Source organism: Suillus plorans (assembly GCF_016647745.1).
Source record: "Suillus plorans strain S12 chromosome Unknown HD556scaffold_11, whole genome shotgun sequence".
NCBI classification, from domain to species: Eukaryota; Fungi; Basidiomycota; class Agaricomycetes; order Boletales; family Suillaceae; genus Suillus; species Suillus plorans.
The window spans coordinates 109,797-131,947 of record NW_024537395.1 but is presented as its reverse complement, the minus strand read 5'-3'; the positions used below and the strand labels follow the sequence as shown (position 1 = coordinate 131,947).

At 46.3% G+C, this 22,151-nt stretch overlaps 9 protein-coding genes across 9 annotated transcripts; 6 read left to right on the top strand and 3 right to left on the bottom strand.

The window, feature by feature from the left end:
* Positions 1–317: 317 nt before the first annotated feature.
* On the top strand, positions 318–1,923 carry HD556DRAFT_1231332 (uncharacterized protein; the record flags this gene model as incomplete). The annotated part of the gene is made up of 8 exons (XM_041297421.1): positions 318–520; positions 571–705; positions 755–863; positions 915–1,105; positions 1,155–1,293; positions 1,345–1,473; positions 1,597–1,751; positions 1,803–1,923. 8 exons carry the CDS (start codon positions 318–320, stop codon positions 1,921–1,923), a joined length of 1,182 nt encoding a protein of 393 aa, XP_041163646.1.
* A 2,608-nt stretch (positions 1,924–4,531) lies between these two features.
* On the top strand, positions 4,532–4,729 carry HD556DRAFT_1231463 (uncharacterized protein; the record flags this gene model as incomplete). Its single annotated transcript, XM_041297434.1, has 1 exon — positions 4,532–4,729. A coding segment is annotated over one exon (198 nt), but the record flags the coding sequence as incomplete, so codon positions are not given.
* Positions 4,730–5,569: 840 nt separating this feature from the next.
* Positions 5,570–5,878, top strand: HD556DRAFT_1231740 (uncharacterized protein; the record flags this gene model as incomplete). Its single annotated transcript, XM_041297455.1, has 1 exon — positions 5,570–5,878. The coding sequence occupies one exon, from the start codon at positions 5,570–5,572 to the stop codon at positions 5,876–5,878; it is 309 nt and encodes a 102-aa protein (XP_041163644.1).
* Positions 5,879–9,797: 3,919 nt separating this feature from the next.
* Positions 9,798–10,764, bottom strand: HD556DRAFT_1305490 (uncharacterized protein; the record flags this gene model as incomplete). Its single annotated transcript, XM_041299795.1, has 9 exons — positions 9,798–9,817; positions 9,961–10,017; positions 10,065–10,083; positions 10,121–10,187; positions 10,234–10,259; positions 10,310–10,330; positions 10,382–10,399; positions 10,450–10,507; positions 10,703–10,764. 9 exons carry the CDS (start codon positions 10,762–10,764, stop codon positions 9,798–9,800), a joined length of 348 nt encoding a protein of 115 aa, XP_041163643.1.
* A 493-nt stretch (positions 10,765–11,257) lies between these two features.
* On the top strand, positions 11,258–11,631 carry HD556DRAFT_1305489 (uncharacterized protein; the record flags this gene model as incomplete). Its single annotated transcript, XM_041299794.1, has 2 exons — positions 11,258–11,509; positions 11,557–11,631. The coding sequence occupies 2 exons, from the start codon at positions 11,258–11,260 to the stop codon at positions 11,629–11,631; spliced, it is 327 nt and encodes a 108-aa protein (XP_041163642.1).
* Positions 11,632–13,248: 1,617 nt separating this feature from the next.
* Positions 13,249–13,958, top strand: HD556DRAFT_1190992 (uncharacterized protein; the record flags this gene model as incomplete). The annotated part of the gene is made up of 3 exons (XM_041296172.1): positions 13,249–13,443; positions 13,499–13,669; positions 13,722–13,958. Coding segments are annotated over 3 exons (603 nt in total), but the record flags the coding sequence as incomplete, so codon positions are not given.
* A 1,584-nt stretch (positions 13,959–15,542) lies between these two features.
* HD556DRAFT_1192357 (uncharacterized protein) lies at positions 15,543–16,252 on the bottom strand (the record flags this gene model as incomplete). Its single annotated transcript, XM_041296201.1, has 3 exons — positions 15,543–15,779; positions 15,832–16,002; positions 16,058–16,252. Coding segments are annotated over 3 exons (603 nt in total), but the record flags the coding sequence as incomplete, so codon positions are not given.
* A 2,264-nt stretch (positions 16,253–18,516) lies between these two features.
* HD556DRAFT_1305486 (uncharacterized protein) lies at positions 18,517–20,492 on the bottom strand (the record flags this gene model as incomplete). The annotated part of the gene is made up of 8 exons (XM_041299793.1): positions 18,517–18,638; positions 18,712–18,792; positions 18,926–19,240; positions 19,349–19,634; positions 19,708–19,760; positions 19,806–20,188; positions 20,260–20,330; positions 20,472–20,492. 8 exons carry the CDS (start codon positions 20,490–20,492, stop codon positions 18,517–18,519), a joined length of 1,332 nt encoding a protein of 443 aa, XP_041163639.1.
* Positions 20,493–21,528: 1,036 nt separating this feature from the next.
* On the top strand, positions 21,529–22,028 carry HD556DRAFT_1231410 (uncharacterized protein; the record flags this gene model as incomplete). Its single annotated transcript, XM_041297428.1, has 3 exons — positions 21,529–21,576; positions 21,632–21,924; positions 21,977–22,028. 3 exons carry the CDS (start codon positions 21,529–21,531, stop codon positions 22,026–22,028), a joined length of 393 nt encoding a protein of 130 aa, XP_041163638.1.
* Between the last annotated feature and the right edge of the window lie 123 nt (positions 22,029–22,151).

Sequence of the window (22,151 nt, the reverse complement as noted above, 5' to 3'; positions counted from 1 at the left end):
CTCCGAACAACTCGAAGTCGTAGGAGACTTAGCAAAATCACAGGGACGATATGTCGGTCTCCCAGACTATAACAGTCCTATTTTCTGTTTTCAGAAGGACCGACTATTCCTAGTACTAACCTTAATGTTTTCCCAGACAGGTATTTGTTCCAATCGCTTAGTCTCTTACGGTAATCCCGGCAGAGACATTTCGCTTTTTAGGAAACTAGTGTTAGTCCCGCCCAGCATCATATAAGACTCATGCGACCTGGCTAATTATTTCCCTACTCTCACACCTTCTCTTCCTCTACCCTACTTCATCTCGTCTCCCTAGCTCTATGTCGCTCGCCGAGGCTAGCGCGCCACATGACGAGGACTGGCGGCAGGATGGAGGCAGCCCATCGCACGCTGAGGATCAAGATGGGGGCAACCTTCGGCAATCCGAAGCGGCAAATCATGTCCAGGCTCGACAGAGAAGGAGAATTGCTCAACTTGAGGAGCAGCTCGAGACTCTCGAGGCGGGGCGGGCAGCAAAAGAAAAGTATGTCCCCCACTACTTACATTGAGTCATCATTTCTTACCGTCTATCAGGCAAATAAATTACTACATGGCTCAAGGACGAGCACTCAGATGGGTTGTCGCTCTGTTCGACAATGTTGAGGACCTCGTCACCGAAAACGACAGAAGATGTGACGACGAGCAGCAGGACCAGGACGCCACTCTAGAGTATGTTTTTTACTTTTGGGTCGTGAATGATATTAATTGGTGTATCTAGACAGGATCAATTGCAAGTAGGGTATGTCGCCCTGACGCAAACCTTACCGTGGTTTCATAAGAAGGGCTGTGAGTTGGAGTACGATGACTACTTGCACATGATAAAAATGGTACGCTTTACTGACGTCTACAATTGGTTTGTCTCACTGGGTCTTTATTAGCTTCGGCAAGGCGCTGACGGTGCTCGAGGCGACGACACCGCCAAGCTCAAGACTCTTGTTTCCGAATGGGTCAATCGTGACTTCAAGCCTGATCCACCGGTCGACCCCGAGGATAAACATTCTCGTGGATTTACTAACAATGTGTGCGGCATGTTGCTCTGCCCAGCCGAATTAGATTGGAATGACCCAGCGTAAGTAGCGCACTCGGACTCAGCAAGAGAAGCACTCACTATCTGGCAGGGTAAGGGCGGGAATTCGAGATCGTTCGGAGGGTTATGTTGTCACAGATCTCTCTTTTCCGACTTTCCTGTATGATAAATATGCCGCCAACCCGCATGATCTAGAGGAAGGCCTGTTTAAGGGCAAAATTCTTCTTCAGGTTCGTCCCACTCGACTCTAGCCAGACAACGAGCTCGCTGATTCTTCTTAGGGGTACAAAGCTGTATTCACATCGCCCTCATCAGCGAGGGATGTCGAAGGTGACGGCGATGGTACTGATGTCATCCGAAACAATACACGTGCTAAGAAGTCTTCCTCTGGAGTCAAGGTCAAGAAACATGTAGCGGAAATCATCAAGATGAAGAAAGTGACACCTCGTTCAATTGCATACATTGCATGTCAAGTAAGTTATATGTGTCATATATTTAGTTTGAATGATGAATGATAACCATAATTATGGCAGGTACGATTCGCAATTTCTTCTATTACGTCTTGGAGGTCTGTTGATGGAGACTTCGATTATGTACAATTCTGGCAAACCATCGTGGACTTCTTTGAACGGCCTCCCGGTCGCGAAGCCCACCGCAGGGTTGACAGGCTCCTTGAATGGTGGACTAGGTGTGTCACTCTTACATTTCCGATCAGCCCCAGCTGGACTCATTTTTTTAGGAAAGTTTTTGGAAGGAATCACCGCAATGAGCTTAGCAATATGGCAAGGGCTAGCATGTCAGTGAATGCTCTAGCAAGACAGAGGGCGCAACGCGACGATGCCGCTTTTGATTCACCTTAGGCACCTATTGATAGTCTGCTACCCACCACGTTATTTCTGATTAGTTTACTTCTAATGTGATAACAATTCAAGCAAATTTCTGGTTAAACAGTGCGACACACCCTCTCATGAGTGCCAGCTTCAGACTCAAAGTATTTTGAATTTTGAATTTTTATATAAAAGTAAATACCATGACACGTCACATGGGACAATCAACCTGCATGATTTTAAACGGCTGAAGATAGGAAAAACAGAGCGACTACAGTAGAGTCTGCAGCTTATAGCGGATAGCACAAGTTAAGCCTGGAGTTGTGAATCTACCTGCCTGGGTCCACCAGGCTAAATGCAAGAAACATAGGATATTAATGGCGATATCTGCAGTTTTTAGTCAAATCACCGACAACACAACTTCAGCCCTAAATCGTGGATCCGCCCCCCTTGGCTTCGTCAGTCTGAGAGTAAGAAATGCATTATGATCTCGGCAATCTCACTGTAGAAACAACAATACTGTGAGGAACAAATGATGCTCCAGACTGTATCTGTAAATGTTGTGAGGTCGCGCGTTGCCTAGTCTGCTATACTTGAGACGACAAGTGCGTTCGACCCTAAAGGGGAAGCGAGTGCAGCAAGGATCTAGTAGTGCGCGCCGAAGGCGCTACTGGTCGGCTGATGCAAAGCGCGAGAAAGTGCGCAGGTGCGCACAAGGCACGGGAAAGCGAAGGTACGCGCGCGTGAGCGGTAATGAGAGAGAGTAAGAGTGAGTTTGCTTAAGGGGTGATTAGATACTAGACAAGAGATACGAGCGCGAGGTGTCAAAGAATAGATTTCTACTATGTTCTCCTAGGTAGTATGTGGGTGGTAAGTGGGAGGTAAAGTATCTAATAATATGTACTGCTGGCGCTTATATGGCGCCTAAGCGCTGTCATGCGGAGCCGAAGCGCTACCGAGTAGGTATGTAAAGATATATGTAAGTAAGGGTCCATGGTAAAAATAGAGGTGGAACGATATGTAAATAAGAGAAATGGGAATATACGCACTAGAGAGCTTGGTGGACAGTGGATGGATGCTTCTGGATGGCTGGCGCTATAGGGCGCTCAAGCGCGGGAAAGCGCGGGAAGTCGTGCGCGCATGCTGCGCATTGTGTGGGAAAGCTGCACCTCGTAAGGGAATAGCTGTGGATAGCACACAGAGTGATGCTGCAAGTCGTGCTGTGTACTCCCTAGTGGAAAGTGCCATATCACACAATGCGAGGCACGAGTCTCTACAGCGCACTGGGATATGAACATCAGGAACTGTTGTTTCCTCTACAAAGTCAAATATTCATATGTAACGATCGATAGCAGAATTATGTTGATGCTTGTGAATATGTGCTATATATTGTTATATATGTCTTTCTAATTTGTCCATCAGTTCACTGATGTACCGTATGTGGAATTTTCAATAGTTTGTGCAACGGCATTGCAGTCCACTCGAAGGGCGTTGCCCATGGTGACCTTACCTCTGTATGTACTAGTTGTCTGATAATCGCCTTCTAGCTCTGATCTGAAACGCCAGAACAACATCCTGATAGATTCGGACTGCAATGCGCAAGTAGCAGATCATGGAATTCTCACAATGTGTTCTGAGCTCTCAGGGACTCTTCATACATCAGAAGCAACGTGCGGTGGGCTGCGCCAGAGCTCTTCGAGGTGCCCGAGAGCAAAGAGTCATTGAATCCTCAACTAGCCAGCGATATTCATTCCTTCGGATGCATCATGCTTCAGGCTGGAGGTGTTCCCTAGTGGTTGCGTTAGTTTGCGACTAAAGATTTCATAGGTTATGACAGGTAGGCCACCCTATGCAGATGTGCGAAGTGATCATCAAGTCATTGTCCTGATACTGAAGGGTAAGAAGCCTACAAGACTATCGAGTCCGCACGACGCAGATTCTTTCTGGGATTTCATTGAAAAATGCTGGGGTGATATAGGACATCGGCCCTCTGCCGTCGATGTCCTGAACCTCCTAGGATCAGATCATGTCACTGCGCTAGTTGAACAAACAGAGAGCTGATCGATTTTGTTTATGTATATTCCTGTACCCTCTTCTAGGGTACAGAAAATTTCTCTAAGAGCGGCTCCACACTGGCCCGGTATCCACAATCTCTTTTGGACTTCAGCTTGGTCATCACAACTCCTGCTCGGTGTCTGTTTCATTGTGCTCATCGTTCTTTTCTCTCGTCTTTGTTGTTATGGCTCTGGTTTATCTCAACGTTGCAATTCTCAATCTAGCTTCTTTTTGACCTCCCCCTGTGTCTCTCGTGATTTCTGATCATATGCTCAATATGAACTGCACATGCCGAGCGCGCGGTTTGTATTTGGAGCAACAGGGATAGACGCTTGCTTCCGTGGGATCAAGCCTTCGTTCCCGTATTTCTGCCCGGAGTCCTGTGCACGTGTAAAGTCAGCTGGTGATCATATTATAGGTCTTTCAATGGAAGAGAAGTGTGGGTTACAGAGCTGTTTTAGTAAATGATGGCAGTGGCGTCATTGTTTTGTAAATTACACTTGAGTATGCCCTTAGTCTAGGGTTAAGGTTACCAATCGATAGATTTTCCCACCTACTCTTTAATGTCGCCCCATACGTGTAGTCCGCCGGGGAGCCTCTCAATGATTTCCTCTGTTCATTTTGGCAGCGGCAAATGGATACAGCAGAGAAAGAGACACCAGGTTACAGAAATACTCCGCTCCCTCTCCCTCGCATTAAGCAAGTCATGAAGAGCGATCTTGAAGGTATGTCGCTCCATCATAAAATAATCGCTAAGTACGTTCAAACTTCACACCGAACTTAGTTCTAAGTGTACGTGTTACCAATAAAACGTGTCGTACCTCTCTCAACGAACCCATGCCAAGCTATTCCTCATCAAGATTCTGAACACCATACAAGCGATAGATCTGGCAATTTGCCCTCGGCAGTAGTACTGGATCAGGTAAGGATTGTGATACAGTTTGTAGTGTTAGACCTTCTATCTCCTGGGACCCTGTTTTCTCCCACTCATGAGATCCGCGCTGTGTGTGCGACATCCTTACAATTGCGTTTACAGCTGCAGTCTCTATTAGCGCCATCGAACGCAATACACGTACCGTGACCAAATCAAGCATCCACCGATGTATACTATTTTTTTTCTTGTTTATTGTCGTTGTGGGCTGACCTAATATCGACAGTACATGTGGTTCAGTATTAATTGTGCTATGTCGATTATTGTATATAACATTTACTCATTGGCTTACAGGTCTCAGAGGCAGGATACGAAGCTGTGAGAGCTTGTCTGGCAGTTGTTTTAGGGTGGTACATGTGCGAAGGCACGAGTTGCGGCGCTGATACGAGGTGTGTGTACTTGCGTAGGAGTTCGAGCGAGGGTTGCTAAACGTATGTAGAAGACAGCATAATTTATTGGCAATCTGACACGTTACTTGGAGCAAAACCACCATCAAATCACTGCGTCGACCCGAAATGCGATGATGAGCACCGGTAAGCGGTCATTACACTTGTTACAATTGGTGACCCCGTTTCACGGAACTAGACAGCTTCTGGAAGTCATTTCCGCAGTTCTTCATCGTACACATCGACTTTTCTCGCGCCAATTCAAGCTTTTATAACCCTACATAACCATAGCATTATCTTTCCGGGTATGGATCACTCACTCGATCCCATCTCGGTTCAGTCGGATATCTTTATCAACGGTCTCGGACGAGCACTGGCATGTGTGGCTGACTTCGGGATGGAAGTTCCACTATCGGAGTTTTCTTTCTCTTCTTCCATCAGAGGGACGGTGAGATGGATCGGACGAGAGCTTTTCCAAATTTCCGACGAATCAAGTAATTTTGTGGGCTTCCCTAGTACTCAAGGTGATGTATGCTCCTTCGGAGGTATCATACTTCAAGTGCGTATTTTATGTCTCAGTGATTGTGTCCTCAGCATTGTCCTGGGTCCTTTCTGATAAAGCTCCTTGTCATTACTTCCGTCGTGACACACAGATCTTCTTTGCGATATCTACAGGCATCAAGCCATTGCACCCTGCATTAATGATACTCAATGGAGCGTTATCCAGCAATGCTGGACGGCTCCGAGAAGGGAATAACTGGGGGTCGGATTCGTTAAGATTTAAACGATGACCTGAATGAAAGTGCGAGGGTGTTGTGCGAGAAGGCACGAGCGTTCTACGATCTCTCATATCGAGATCTGCGGTTCCTGGCACTGATGGGAGCGGGTGGACGCGCACTTCGACGGTTGCGCGAGCAGGGTGGGTGCTCACCTGCTAGACGGGCTGTAATGGGACCACTGACTGAAGCAAGAGCTGAACAAGAAGGACAGAAGGAGAATCTAGCTGATCCGTCAACGCCATCAAAGCCGTCTTCGCATGAAATGCCGATCAATCGCAGAGCTGCAGATGACACGGTTGTACTATTAGGTTGGACGACCAAAGAGAAGGAAACCCTAAAAAATTTGATCAACGTCATTCAGAATTTCCGACTAACCTTATGTTGGTAGTACAACGGCATATTCCTGTGGTCGTGGTAAATTCCCATGAATGCCAGCGCCTTGGTGCTAGTCTACAGCCAGCTCTTGAACGTCAACACAGAGGCAGGGATCTTGCGAATATTCTCGTTCTTCTGGTTGTCCAAACTGCCCTGGGCCTACAAGATCCGACCTCATTACGTTGCCAGTGCGATAAGTACTTCCCCTTCCCACCTGGATCTTTAGTGTGTTGCCTCATAAATGGTGGAAAGTCCAACCGGAACCAGAAACGTCGAGCTCGACGTACCTGGATGTAGACGTCAATGATAATGAGTGAGTAATGCAGTTTTGTTTGCAGAGTTCGAACTTGAATGAAGCTGACTGACATGGCAATTTTTTTCAACCAATTTAGACGCCTGGTCGACCTTACCATGAAGGTTGTCAAGGAATTGACTTATGTTATTGCCCAGGACAGTTTCGCTGACGCATGGAAGTGCAGACTCTTAGAAAAAGATAAAACTACGGAGGTTGGTATCAGTTTCGTATCAAATTGACATCTGATGATAAGTCTCAAGGTAGCGGTTAAATGTGCGAGGATCGAAACCGAGGATGACCAATTTAAGGATATCATCAGCAAAGTGAGCCTATATGATGTAGAACACCCACTATAATGATACGAAAATATTTGCAAAGGTTGAATGTTGATAGTCGACTTCCGCAAGTGGAGATCAATGCGCCATAATGTCATTCTTCCCTTGTGCGGGATTGCCTGCGGGTTCGGTCCAGTACCAGCCATCGTATATCGACGAATGCCCAATGGATCCTTGAGCACATGTCTTGATTAAAACCATGACAGGCCCACAAATTCAGTCTGGTAAGTCTTCCCCAATGGTATAGCTGCACCACAACTCACGGGCGTCGTAACACCTTGCTGGTGTAGCTGCTGGTCTCCAATATCGTAAGTCGTGTCATATCATTTTTGCATTGCACTAAGATAAAATGGCGCATAGACGGTCCACTGCAACAAAGTAGCTCATGCAGATCTCACAGGTGTAAGCAACTGTGCGGTGTGGATATATGTTACGCTTCTCACATATTCGTTCCTGCAACGTACTCCTTGACGAAAGAGCGCTTGTAGTGAACCACGGGCTCTTGACTACATGCTCCGACCTAACCAGGACCTTCTTCCATCGGGATTCGGGAGTAACGTACGATTGGCTGGTCCCGAGCTTTTCGAGGTTCCGAGATCTCGATCAGTGCCGCATTCACCAAAACTAATATTTAAAGTTCATTTGGGTCTACTATGACCCCAGAAGCAAAAAAAAAAGTTCATTTGAATGCATCTCTATTGCCGCAGCGCTCTCGTGTCAGGTTTTATCGGGCCGGCAGCCATACTGTAACATTAGCAGTGATCACCGTGTGGTTGTGGCCATCCTTAGGGGTGTCAGGGCCTAAGCGTCTGCCATTGAAGATTGTCACTGGAACTTTATCGATCAATGTTGGGTTGAGTTATCACAACGACTTCTCATTGCTAGCGCTCATGCTCATGTCCAAGATTTGATGTATCGCTATAGAGATGCTATGTGTTAACCCACGTGTAGCTTACGGTCTTCGCATGTGATTAACGATGATACACCGCACGGTATTGTCGTTGTGTCTTACCAATTGGAATTAAGTATGTACAATCAGCAGGAACCGTCATCATGGTTACATCATGCGATCTAGGTTGTGACTAGAAAAGCCCAATTGACTACCGAGGACCCTATGCTACATGTACATGTAAAAGGCGTGTACCGGTGCATTTGCCTGTCCGCGTGATCGATCATCCATATCATCCATACCTTCCGTGGATAACGCCATATGCACGCACGGGTATCTGAAGCATGCAGCTCTTGAAAGTCATTTCCGTAGTTCTTTATCGTACGCATTGACTTTTCCTTTATTTCTTGCGCCAATCCAAGCTTTTGTGACGGTGTATAACCATGGCGTTATCCACGGAAGTCTTTCCGGGGTATGGATCACTTCAATGATCCTATTAGGCGACACTAATTCCTCGTTCCGTCGAATGCCTTTACGTATTCACGATGCCGGACGAGTACGTGTACTACATGGCTGAGACTTCGGGACATATGGCAGCTCTACCATTGGTGTTTTCTAGCGAGTCTTACTTTTATTCTTCCATTGGAGTGGTGATCGGACCAGAGCTTTTTCAAGTTCCCGACGAATCAAGCAATTTTTCAGTCTTCCCTAGCACTCGAGATGACGTATATTATTTTGGATGTATGATGCTTCCCGTCCGTATCTCATAAAGATGATCGATCAACGATTGATGCAACAATATTGATGGTTGATACTCCTGTTGTTGTTGCCCCCGTACTACTTCCTCCTTTCACAGAATAACACCGGAACATATTTAAATGCAGATGTGGTGAGTTTATTCACGTTAGAATAATCCGTAGGGGGGATTGCGGCATTAGTACACCTTCGTAAGGTGTGAAATTCTATTTCCATTATTTTTGCCCATGACAGCATAACCCCTGCGGCAGTGAAAATGGAACCAAGACACAGGATAAATGGCACGCATGACCAGGGAAGTATCAGGCGAGGATAATAACGTTTTATTCGAAGTACGTGTCACAAAGCAGAGTTGGCTGTGCATCACGATGTGATGCGCTCAGCGAAGTCAATTGAAGTCCCAGGGAGAAGTAAATTTTATGGCGGGTGGCGTTGAGATAATGACCATACAGTAAACCAACAGGTAAGGTGCCGGTGTGAATCGCTGATGGTATGTCACGTCATTGAATAAAGGCAGGCGGTAATTAGCTCTTTATCGCGGATTTCATGGAAGAGAACATATGGACTAGCATGGCGATGTTTGGAAGCCGATTCGGAATGGCAATATTAATCAGTATTGATGAAAAGCGGGATCCTGTCGTATCGCTGCCATATCTGCCAGAACAGGGCTGCCTTTGTTAACATCATGAAGTATGAGTTTACCAACCTAAATGATCCTTTCTTGTCGCAATGTAGGTCTTGGTTAAGAAGGTCTGGAGGAAGTCACCGCAGTGGAGACCATCCGAATAGAACTACCGCAATATCCCGACGACCAACAAGTCACGCCGACTTCTAATGGGAGTCGTCCAGTCACATAGCACACGATTTTTTCGGGGATGTATGGAAATTCATCCATATCGTGTCGACCGTCACTTCGAAGCAAACAGGCCGCGCATGACTGTTGAGTGATCTGGATCTATGACAGATAGCAGCCAAGTTGGCACCCAGGCATATCACACAAAATATATTCTCATAATCATGTGACTTTTTTTTGACGCAAAAATTTGTGAACCAGCATCTGCCGGTATTTTAAATATAAGTGCTAGTGCGACATTGTGTGTTTTGTACTACAAAAATGTTTTGCGTACTACAAGGATAACAAATAAAGGGGAGAAGCAAGACTTGAGTGAGGGGGCCCACCTCACACAAGTCTTACCCTCCAATAGAACAGTAGGTAGAAAAAAATACATAGATGTTAAAAAAACCCTGTAGTGAACACATGAGACAGACTTTCTAACAAGAATAGACACTTAACTTTGAAATGGCGGTGACTGTTGAGCGTTACTACTGCAAAAACACGTCAGACAGAAATTGACAGAAGGTGAAACACTTACCTTGGATATCTGTGACTAGCTGATTGGTGAGGAACATAATGAAGGGAGACACTTACTATTACTAGGCAGGAAGCGCCAGGCGCCATGCACTGCAAGTCCCCCAGGTTCAATTCAAAAGGGTGACTGAAAAAAATATGTGTAAGTCTCACAATGAAGATGTGCAACTTACCATGCACACAAAGTAGTAAGCACAAGCTAACAAATGAAGATTTCAGCCTAAGGGTGCAGAGACGCCATTCACTCACCAATGTAGCAGAAAACATAGCCTAATCCAAAAGAATGTCAGTATTTAGGGTGCAGGAACTATGCTCACTTACCTTTGCAACAAAAGGTAACTGAAAATATATAGAATTAGTATGTGGATGTGGCAAGGATGACCACTTACTGGGATAAATGGCAGCTCCAGAGTCTCTAGCTCCTTTGGATCCTTGCAGGCTGCAGTCCTGCAATGACCCAAAGGTAGACTAAAGATGTTTTGTGTGATGAGATTGTAGAAGAGAAGACGATGTTGAACGCAAGAAACAATGAACCATGGGAATCAATGTTGAAGTTGATATCAACGTGTCAGTTTGTAATTGTTTGCAAACTGACATGTTGCACAAATGCATGACTTAGTATACAAACAATTACAAACTGACACTTGGCACACTGTAGCACTGGAGCTCGTGCTAGGCTTGTATTGAGCTATTTCCCTATGCATGTCACACACAAATCACTTCCCAATGTTATCCGACACTTATCCACTCAATCCGACATTTATCCGCTAACCCGACGCTAACCCGATGAAGTCCGACGCAAGTCCGACGGATCCGATGTTTCCCATGCATCGGACCCCATGTTTTCCCACACACTTGTCCTCCCAATGTCCTGTCCTGTCATATCTATCCCCACTAGGTGCGCAGTTATCAGTTTTCACATTGCTAAAACACTGTAGACCACATTATTACATGTCCGCAGTACCACATGTCTTATTACATAGGACATCGGACTATCTTCCTTTCCATATAGCTAATTATTCTAATACCTTACAGCGAACCCCTTGGGTCGAACAAACTTGTCTTGCAAGAATAGCAGACTAGGACGTGCAGACCACAACATTTTTATATTGCTGGTTGCTTACTTCATGTAGTGACCAGCCATTGTTGTCTTGTTACAACGTGTTTGTCTTTGGCATTATTTGTCTCAAATTCACAATGCGTTGTAAGTCTGTCTCCCTTCACTATATTCCTATGTCCTATTCCTACGCCCTCAGCACTTTGCTGCTCTCTCTAACGCCAAACCACTGCCTCAAAGCCGTCAACTTTGCTATGCCCATGGCCAAGACCAAGCGAATGGCCAAAAAGTCACATGGTGGCTTAGCACCGTGTGTCAATCTTCGTGGTGGCGCCAGTACAGCGCCAGGGACAGAGGAGATGGAAGTTTGCCCTGAGTTCCAGCACAATGAAGTAAGTTTTTCTTTATGATTCATTCAACTAACTATATATCTATCTAGTACTGCATCGTTTGTCGAGACGGAAGCATCGAGGAGCACCAGCTCTTTCTGTGTAACGGACACATATTACAGTGACCTATCTCCGTATAATACGAGGGAACGGACATGCATAATATCCCGTATGATACGGGCCAGCGGACCATGGGCCCATGATAAAAATATCCTCGACTATGACGGATGGGCCGGGAGGCAAATTATTCCCGATGGAGACGGGTGGGCCCATGCAGGGAATATATAGAGTAGATGAGTGGGCCGATGTACATGAATATTAGGTAGACGGGTGGGCCGAGGTAGTTGGATATTATGCAGATGGGTGTATTAAGGTAGATGTGTATGAGATAGATGGGTAGGTACTTGTTATCACATTCACGGGTGGGCCCAGACACATATTAAATTAGACGGGTGGGCCGAGGGTATTATAAAATATTGTATTAGACGGGTGGGCCCAGACGCATATTAATTAGACGGGTGGGCCGAGGGTGTTGTATGGGATGTTGTATTAGACGGGTGGGCCGAGGGTGGTATAAAATATAGATGGGTGGGCCCATGTGTATCATAATTGTAGACATGATGGAGCTGAGGTAGTTGTACATCAACCAAATCAGAGGAGGTAATAAATCAAAGTTACCAAGTTCCCGGAGCAGCAGGTGATCTCCTGACATGGCCTTTGATGGTGCACAGGTTGTCTTGCAGAATGTGGAATCCGGGGTGCGAAGCTTGTGTTGCCCTACGAGAAGCCAAGTTCCGACCACCAGAATTTGAGTCAACTGTACCGAGCTCCGAGTTCCGAGTTCCGGGACCCGGAACTCAACACATAATTTAGTTAATACTTTCCGTGTTAAATGGCCAACCGAAGTTGAGATGTTTCTGAAGAGAGCAGCAGGTGCTCTCTTGACATGGCCTTTGATGGTGCGTAGGTTGTCTTGCAGAATGTGGAATCCGGGGTGCAAAGCTTGTGTTGCCCTACGAGAAGCCAAGTTCCGACCACCAAAATGTGAGTCAACCGTACTCAGAGGAGGTAATAAATCAAAGTTACCGAGTTCCCGGAGCAGCAGGTGATCTCCTGACATGGCCTTTGATGGTGCACAGGTTGTCTTGCAGAATTTGGAATCCGGGGTGCGAGGCTTGTGTTTCCCTACAAGAAGCCAAGTTCCGACCACCCAAATTTGGGTCAACCGTACCGACTTCCGAGTTCCGGGACCCGGGAGTCGACAAATGAATATCTGATGACCAGCACACTTCCAATCAGGTAGTATTTCATTGAGCAATGGATAATAATACATCTTTGACAGCCAAAATTATCTCAGGCTCCCTTATCTGATCCTCTCTATCTCCACCCCCTTTAACACCAAAGTCCGGACATTCAGCATTCAGTGTCTGATTTCCCAAGATTAACATCCAGCATGAACGGTTCTTCCCCTTCCACTCCTGATAGTATAAACATCTGGCGCACTTGGGCCCTGACTGTGACTTATGAAGCAGGGGAATATACCGAACAGAAATTCAAGGCAGAGAAGACTGGAGGAGGCCCAGTCATACCTTCCCCCAACCTAGACACTGATCTGGTGATGGCGTGCGATCGCTTGGCTGATGTACTCATAAAGGCATATAAAAATCCCAGTGGGTCTTCCTGCAGATTCGGAAAATTCATTTTATCATTCAAATTCCTGCATGACAGTTCAGATGCAGGTGGATATTGCAAGATATAGCAAATTGATCTCCCCAAAGGACACCGGGCATAATGAACAGAGAGAGGCTAGGTTGCTTGAGAGGTGTCCTCCTGGCCATGAAGGCAAAAGGTTGGTCGACGAACCTGCCACAATTCTCGATGCATCCGGTGCCATCATCGCATGGTACCTCCCAGACGCCCTGACCGACACCACCCAGGTGTGTAATATACATTGTTACTCAATGGATATTGAATATCAAATGGAACCTACAGAAGGAAATCAGGGAAGCCACCAATTTGCTCGCTCCAAGCCTCGAAAAAAGTGTAAGGGCTGATGGCAATTGGCGAACTAATCAAAAGTGGTTCAACCGGGGCTCGGAAGATGTTGGGGCAACTCCCGGATGCATCAATTTATCTCCGGCATGGTTTCAACAGGGACACGAGGTAGGATCTGATGAGATGGTGATTCCGGCAGTCATACTCACCAATCCCAAAGAATGTGTCCGATCCGGAGGTATCTGCATCATTGAAGGGACCTTCCTGCGAGAATATCCTCAAAGCCATTTCAAGGCCAGCAGCCATCGCGTCCGCGGCACTCAGAGTCATGCATCCTGAGCAGTACTGGGCAGGGTTGCGAACCTTGTCAAACCTAGGACATATAGCAGTAAGCAAGGATCTGCCACAGATGCCGGAGGCCCTGCAGTACTGGGCATCGGTGTTTAACACCCTCTCCATCATTTCCAATCGGGAAACCCCAAATCATCGAGACCATTTGTCCATTGCTGAATGCTTCGACATTCTCACCACCGTGGGGAACTATTCTAATGCTCGGATGACAATGCCAAGCCTTCAGCTGGAGTTCAAGTACAATTCCGGCTGTATGATTGCGTTTTCCGGAAGGATTGTGAGACATGGAGTTTATGATGTGGAAGGGGATCGGATTGCTTGGGCATGGTATATGAGGGATTCTGTTCACATTTACGCTGGTGTTCCATCATGTGGATGGGCTAGTGTGGATGGTCCATACAGTGTGTGAAAGATCAAACAAAGAGCATGCATTGTGACCTATATACATTCCAACAAATGAATACCATGTACCAATAGTTATCTGGACCTCAATACTCAATTTTGAGCATTTGCGAAGTGATATATGGGACTGAATAATTTGGATGCGAGCCTCAGTATTCGATAATTGGAACTTGGGACTTGACATATGGGAGTCCCGAGTGCCAGGGTACTGAGTCCCGAGACCCGGACCTCAGCACTTGATATTTGAGACTGGGGGAAGATGTATCAATATGCTCAAATTAACATTTGTTATTGCCGTACACATTTGACAAAACCCTGAACCCCGACATTGTGAACTCGGGACTCGACACTGTTCTGAATACCGAGTCCCGGAAGCCCAGGTCCCGAGTCCCGAATTTCGGAGTTCGGGGTTCGGCGACCCGGAGCTCGGCAACTGTGTTGGGTGTCAGGGTATGCGGAGCATTGGAGATAGCATGTGTCAGTATTTTGCATTTCATGGTTCATGTTTGGCTGACACATGCGATCTCCAATGTTCCGGATACCCTGACACCCAACACAGTTGCCGAGCTCCGGGTCGCCGAACCCCGAACTCCGAAATTCGGGACTCGGGACCTGGGCTTCCGGGACTCGGTATTCAGAACAGTGTCGAGTCCCGAGTTCACAATGTCGGGGTTCAGGGTTTTGTCAAATGTGTACGGCAATAACAAATGTTAATTTGAGCATATTGATACATCTTCCCCCAGTCTCAAATATCAAGTGCTGAGGTCCGGGTCTCGGGACTCAGTACCCTGGCACTCGGGACTCCCATATGTCAAGTCCCAAGTTCCAATTATCGAATACTGAGGCTCGCATCCAAATTATTCAGTCCCATATATCACTTCGCAAATGCTCAAAATTGAGTATTGAGGTCCAGATAACTATTGGTACATGGTATTCATTTGTTGGAATGTATATAGGTCACAATGCATGCTCTTTGTTTGATCTTTCACACACTGTATGGACCATCCACACTAGCCCATCCACATGATGGAACACCAGCGTAAATGTGAACAGAATCCCTCATATACCATGCCCAAGCAATCCGATCCCCTTCCACATCATAAACTCCATGTCTCACAATCCTTCCGGAAAACGCAATCATACAGCCGGAATTGTACTTGAACTCCAGCTGAAGGCTTGGCATTGTCATCCGAGCATTAGAATAGTTCCCCACGGTGGTGAGAATGTCGAAGCATTCAGCAATGGACAAATGGTCTCGATGATTTGGGGTTTCCCGATTGGAAATGATGGAGAGGGTGTTAAACACCGATGCCCAGTACTGCAGGGCCTCCGGCATCTGTGGCAGATCCTTGCTTACTGCTATATGTCCTAGGTTTGACAAGGTTCGCAACCCTGCCCAGTACTGCTCAGGATGCATGACTCTGAGTGCCGCGGACGCGATGGCTGCTGGCCTTGAAATGGCTTTGAGGATATTCTCGCAGGAAGGTCCCTTCAATGATGCAGATACCTCCGGATCGGACACATTCTTTGGGATTGGTGAGTATGACTGCCGGAATCACCATCTCATCAGATCCTACCTCGTGTCCCTGTTGAAACCATGCCGGAGATAAATTGATGCATCCGGGAGTTGCCCCAACATCTTCCGAGCCCCGGTTGAACCACTTTTGATTAGTTCGCCAATTGCCATCAGCCCTTACACTTTTTTCGAGGCTTGGAGCGAGCAAATTGGTGGCTTCCCTGATTTCCTTCTGTAGGTTCCATTTGATATTCAATATCCATTGAGTAACAATGTATATTACACACCTGGGTGGTGTCGGTCAGGGCGTCTGGGAGGTACCATGCGATGATGGCACCGGATGCATCGAGAATTGTGGCAGGTTCGTCGACCAACCTTTTGCCTTCATGGCCAGGAGGACACCTCTCAAGCAACCTAGCCTCTCTCTGTTCATTATGCCCGGTGTCCTTTGGGGAGATCAATTTGCTATATCTTGCAATATCCACCTGCATCTGAACTGTCATGCAGGAATTTGAATGATAAAATGAATTTTCCGAATCTGCAGGAAGACCCACTGGGATTTTTATATGCCTTTATGAGTACATCAGCCAAGCGATCGCACGCCATCACCAGATCAGTGTCTAGGTTGGGGGAAGGTATGACTGGGCCTCCTCCAGTCTTCTCTGCCTTGAATTTCTGTTCGGTATATTCCCCTGCTTCATAAGTCACAGTCAGGGCCCAAGTGCGCCAGATGTTTATACTATCAGGAGTGGAAGGGGAAGAACCGTTCATGCTGGATGTTAATCTTGGGAAATCAGACACTGAATGCTGAATGTCCGGACTTTGGTGTTAAAGGGGGTGGAGATAGAGAGGATCAGATAAGGGAGCCTGAGATAATTTTGGCTGTCAAAGATGTATTATTATCCATTGCTCAATGAAATACTACCTGATTGGAAGTGTGCTGGTCATCAGATATTCATTTGTCGACTCCCGGGTCCCGGAACTCGGAAGTCGGTACGGTTGACCCAAATTTGGGTGGTCGGAACTTGGCTTCTTGTAGGGAAACACAAGCCTCGCACCCCGGATTCCAAATTCTGCAAGACAACCTGTGCACCATCAAAGGCCATGTCAGGAGATCACCTGCTGCTCCGGGAACTCGGTAACTTTGATTTATTACCTCCTCTGAGTACGGTTGACTCACATTTTGGTGGTCGGAACTTGGCTTCTCGTAGGGCAACACAAGCTTTGCACCCCGGATTCCACATTCTGCAAGACAACCTACGCACCATCAAAGGCCATGTCAAGAGAGCACCTGCTGCTCTCTTCAGAAACATCTCAACTTCGGTTGGCCATTTAACACGGAAAGTATTAACTAAATTATGTGTTGAGTTCCGGGTCCCGGAACTCGGAACTCGGAGCTCGGTACAGTTGACTCAAATTCTGGTGGTCGGAACTTGGCTTCTCGTAGGGCAACACAAGCTTCGCACCCCGGATTCCACATTCTGCAAGACAACCTGTGCACCATCAAAGGCCATGTCAGGAGATCACCTGCTGCTCCGGGAACTTGGTAACTTTGATTTATTACCTCCTCTGATTTGGTTGATGTACAACTACCTCAGCTCCATCATGTCTACAATTATGATACACATGGGCCCACCCATCTATATTTTATACCACCCTCGGCCCACCCGTCTAATACAACATCCCATACAACACCCTCGGCCCACCCGTCTAATTAATATGCGTCTGGGCCCACCCGTCTAATACAATATTTTATAATACCCTCGGCCCACCCGTCTAATTTAATATGTGTCTGGGCCCACCCGTGAATGTGATAACAAGTACCTACCCATCTATCTCATACACATCTACCTTAATACACCCATCTGCATAATATCCAACTACCTCGGCCCACCCGTCTACCTAATATTCATGTACATCGGCCCACTCATCTACTCTATATATTCCCTGCATGGGCCCACCCGTCTCCATCGGGAATAATTTGCCTCCCGGCCCATCCGTCATAGTCGAGGATATTTTTATCATGGGCCCATGGTCCGCTGGCCCGTATCATACGGGATATTATGCATGTCCGTTCCCTCGTATTATACGGAGATAGGTCACTGTAATATGTGGTATTGCCGCAATTCGTAATCGCAGTAAGCTCGCATTTATCCACCGTGCTCAATGGTCCAAGAAACCTCGTCATCACACTGCAGTTGCATATAATAAAGAGAGTACAGCTGGAACCGAGGCTCATGTGTGGTGGTTATGTGAACAGATAGATCAGCTGCATCCTTTCATGGGTTCCTTTACAACCTTAGGTTAGAGTTATTTCATTTGTTTGGCAGCAAGCTCTTTTATTAGGATGGTGATTATTTTATACACACATGTGACAAATATGCTTATATAATTATTTATTGATTTCAAAATACACATGGAGGTGGATGGCAAGTCCGTCAGTCAAGGTCAGACTGTTGTCAGTTATTTACCTCGAACTCAAAAAACATACCATTTATGGAACATCCATCAGGTTCCAGTCGGTGGTCGCCCTTAGGCTCATCCTTTCAATTTCAAGTATCATAGTTATGTTAGTATATCGTCTGAAAGCTTGTTAAACTTTGTGTTATGCAAGAGATGAACAGTTTAAGAATTAAGTTAAGGAATATCGCTATTCAGAAGTAATTTTGAGATCATTTGGTTACCGTCGCAAACAGAAAAATATGTGCATAAAATGACAAGAAGATGAATAGTACCTCACTGTACATCAGCCAAGCTGGCTTGTAAGGTCATCATTATCCTGGAAATGCCTAAGTGTGCTGCTTCCAGATCGTCCTAGATCGCCTAGCTGCCTACACTTTCTCCTGTGCTTATCATGATGGCTTGAGCCTACTTATCAGGTTAGTACTCCCCCACGTGGTAGCAGGGCGTGATGCAATTTTGAATTGGTGCTGTGGCTTACCAGGTCTTTCATAGTGGGACTCGTCAGAAGATGTCAAGGAGTTATGACCACACTTTTGAGTTTTCTTTACCATAGCAGAGCCTACCATTGTGCAAATGTTTGAAGTGAGATTAGCCTCCGAGCTGACACAAATGCTTTGGTCTAGCTCAGAATATTGTACAACTTGTTGTAAATGAGCATCATGCACTAAAACGCAGGGGAGGAAGATACATACCTGAGGTAGTGGCTTGAGGCTCTAGATCATCATCGATACCAGCATCATGAAGGGACAAGATGGGCAGTTCTGTGGGTAAAGCACCAGGAGGTGCATCCAAGCAGATATCTTCTAAAATCTGTGGGCCATTGATATTAGATCTTTTTTCCTCTTCATCCTTAAGATCAAGGAAAGCTGGGCTGTTTGGTTTAGCAGGATTACGCAGGGAAGTAGGAATGCATTCCTCTTTATCTTCTCGGTTATTACATTCCTCCACTTCTCCTTCATCAGGACCTCTCTCTCTATTCTCACCGTCTTCTAAACCGTTTATCTTGGCTGCAATTACATGGCTATCACAGACTTTATAATCATTCTTTGTCTGATAGGAGTTACCTTGTATGGGACTTAAGTACTTGTGCAGCAGATAACGACCAATTAACTCACCATTTACCCTATTTGCGGAGTCACCTGTCTCCAACATGCCATTTCCAGTGCCCTCGGCACTATCCACTAGTAGCTTCCATTTGCACTCACGGGCCTTTGTCTCCTCAACAAGATGTAGGTCATCATCCTGCGATGAAGGTATAACAAACTTCATGTTCTTCGTGATGAATGTGTTATTCTCATTGGCTTCCTCCACGTCATCAGAACCCCAGTAAGCAACTGCCAATGACTCAGAGGATGGAACTTCGTTTTGGAAGGTCTGCTTCTTTGACTTGGAAGACTGACACTGTACATATGCATTGGCATCCAAGAACTAGCCACAGTAAGTACTAAGATATTGCGATATTGCTATAACTCACCTTCACCAGATTTTCAAGCGCATATTGCACCTCAGGCCTAAGTGGTGGATGCTCTTGTACACTGACAGCTCATGTGGTATCCTCCCAGGCTATGGTACTTTTTTGCACAGCGTTAATGATGGCCTGTAACTGATGGGACTGCCCCAAGCACATGATATCACGCTTGTGTGCAGCTAACTCAAATCCCAGATCAAAGGTATGCTTGATTTTGGTAAGTGCATGTCTGTCAATTTCAAGCCCATCTGGCCATGTGAAATTAACAAGACATGGGCTCAAGACCTTGACATTGGTGAGTATCATCTGCCTCTTTCCACCACAAAAGGCAACACGGTATGGGGTAGTACTCTCCTCTAGAGCAAATCGGATTGCAGCGGCGCCTCCCGTGAGATCCCCTAGCATCACTGACCTCGTTGAGCGCTGAGCCTCTGTATAGTGTTCATGGATGATAGCTTTCTTACCAAATGCAGACCCCATACCGTGCCTGACATGTCACCTGTAATATGTATGTTCATTGTTCACTACGTCCTTTCCCCTTTACCATCAACTACATACTCAAACTCCCAGTTCAAGTTCTGCTCCTGCCTCAAGAAACTGGAAATCTCTAAAGTACAGTGGTCCGGCATCTGTCAGTTGGTATGTCCATCTACATGCACAGATCATGACACTCGCCATTGGCCTAGCAGAATGCATGGGAAACTAGCTACAGATTCATGAGGATGGGGTGCTTTTGTAAGTTAAACCTCTCCCCACCATACAAAGCTGACCAGCTCTTGAACAAGACTCATCTCGTTTATACTAACCCACCCCTGCAGTTGCGTTCTCGAGCTTCCTCTTAAATAATTAATATCTCTCCCTTTTATTATTATTAGATACAGTGTCATGCTCCTCAAGATCTACCTCCATCCAAACTGCTACTTTCAATGCCCTCCTCCCATCACCTCCCTCCTCCCTAGTATGTACTTACATGTCCTTCTTCAGTGCAACCACACGTAACTACATACTCCAGCACTCCAGCAAGTTGGCAACCAACCTCCCAGGTCGACACCACTGCTTTTAAGTTCAAGAATATCAACATCGTCGGATGCACTATAGTGCTATGATCTGGAGGTGGTTGGCACTTTGGCTGTATCAACAGCCGCAACTTGAAGAAGGTATGTGTTCTCTTTCTCCCTGCCTTTTTGTCATTGTTGAACCATCATTGGCTAACCAGGTGTGTGCTACAGCTGGTGCTCTTTCTTGTAAGGAAGAAGCCTTCAGCAACGGACATCTTCACTTGGAGACATTTGAAATACATGGTTCTCTCTGGAGACACACAATGTTGTATCTTAGACGATGATTTTGGTTTTGTTGCTCCTGGGAAACTGACGGCCCTCATGGGTGAATCAGGCACTGGAAAGGTGAGGTATTGTTATGTCCTAGTGCTAGCACCACCTAACAAATGTTTCTAGACTACGCTCCTTATTGTCTTGGCGCAGTGTGTTGATATCAGTGTCGTGACTGGTGATCGTTTAGTCAGTGGTCAACCCCTCCCTGCGGACTTCTAGGTACAAACATGCGTGCACTGTTTGAGAATTTGGTTGATTCCAAGTACTAAACAACATATTTGCTAGTGGCTACTGCCAGCACATGGACACCAACCTTTCTCAATCTACCATTTGAGAAGCCCTTCTATTTTCTGCCCACCTTTGCCAGCCCCAGAGTGTTTCTATGGTCGAATCAGCAGAATAGTAAGGTGACATTACATTCTTGACCGCTGTTACTCATAATATTCTTTTAGTGTCGACAAATGTCTCGTCATGTGTGGTCTCGAGGGTTATGCTCATGCCGTCGTTCAAATGTACCACTACCGGTGTTGAGCTCATTGCCAAGGTCCGTCGTTGTTATTATATGTTCTGGGCGATCTGCTAATAGCGTGTTGATATAGCCCAAGCTTCTCTTGTTCTTGGACGCACCTACCTCTGGTCTTGATTCTCAGTCAGTCTGTGCCATCATGAAGTTTCTTTGTAAGCTTCACGTGGTGAGTGCTAAAGTGTACTTGCTTGCTATCGAGCTAGCATCCATAAACATTCTGGAGAGTTGGTCCAGGTCTTTAACCAACTCTTGCTCCTCAAAAAAGGCGGCCAGACTGTACTTTGGTGACATCGGCGAAGGGTCTTCTACTATGCTTGAGTGTTTCGAGCATAACAGTTCCCCACGATGCAACCCTAATGCAAACCTGTATGTGCTTCCTGGCTGTGTTTTCCCCTTCTCAAGTTGACCACTCATCTAGGGCTGAGTACATGTTTGATGTCATTGGCGAGGTACAACAGCATCGACCTTGATTGACTGGCAGAGTTTGGAGTCACCATTGTCATGGCCCTCACACAGCATAACTTCCAGGCCTACTGAAGGAGCCCAACCTACCTCATGGCCAAGTTCGCGCTTTGCATTACTGGCGGCTTGCT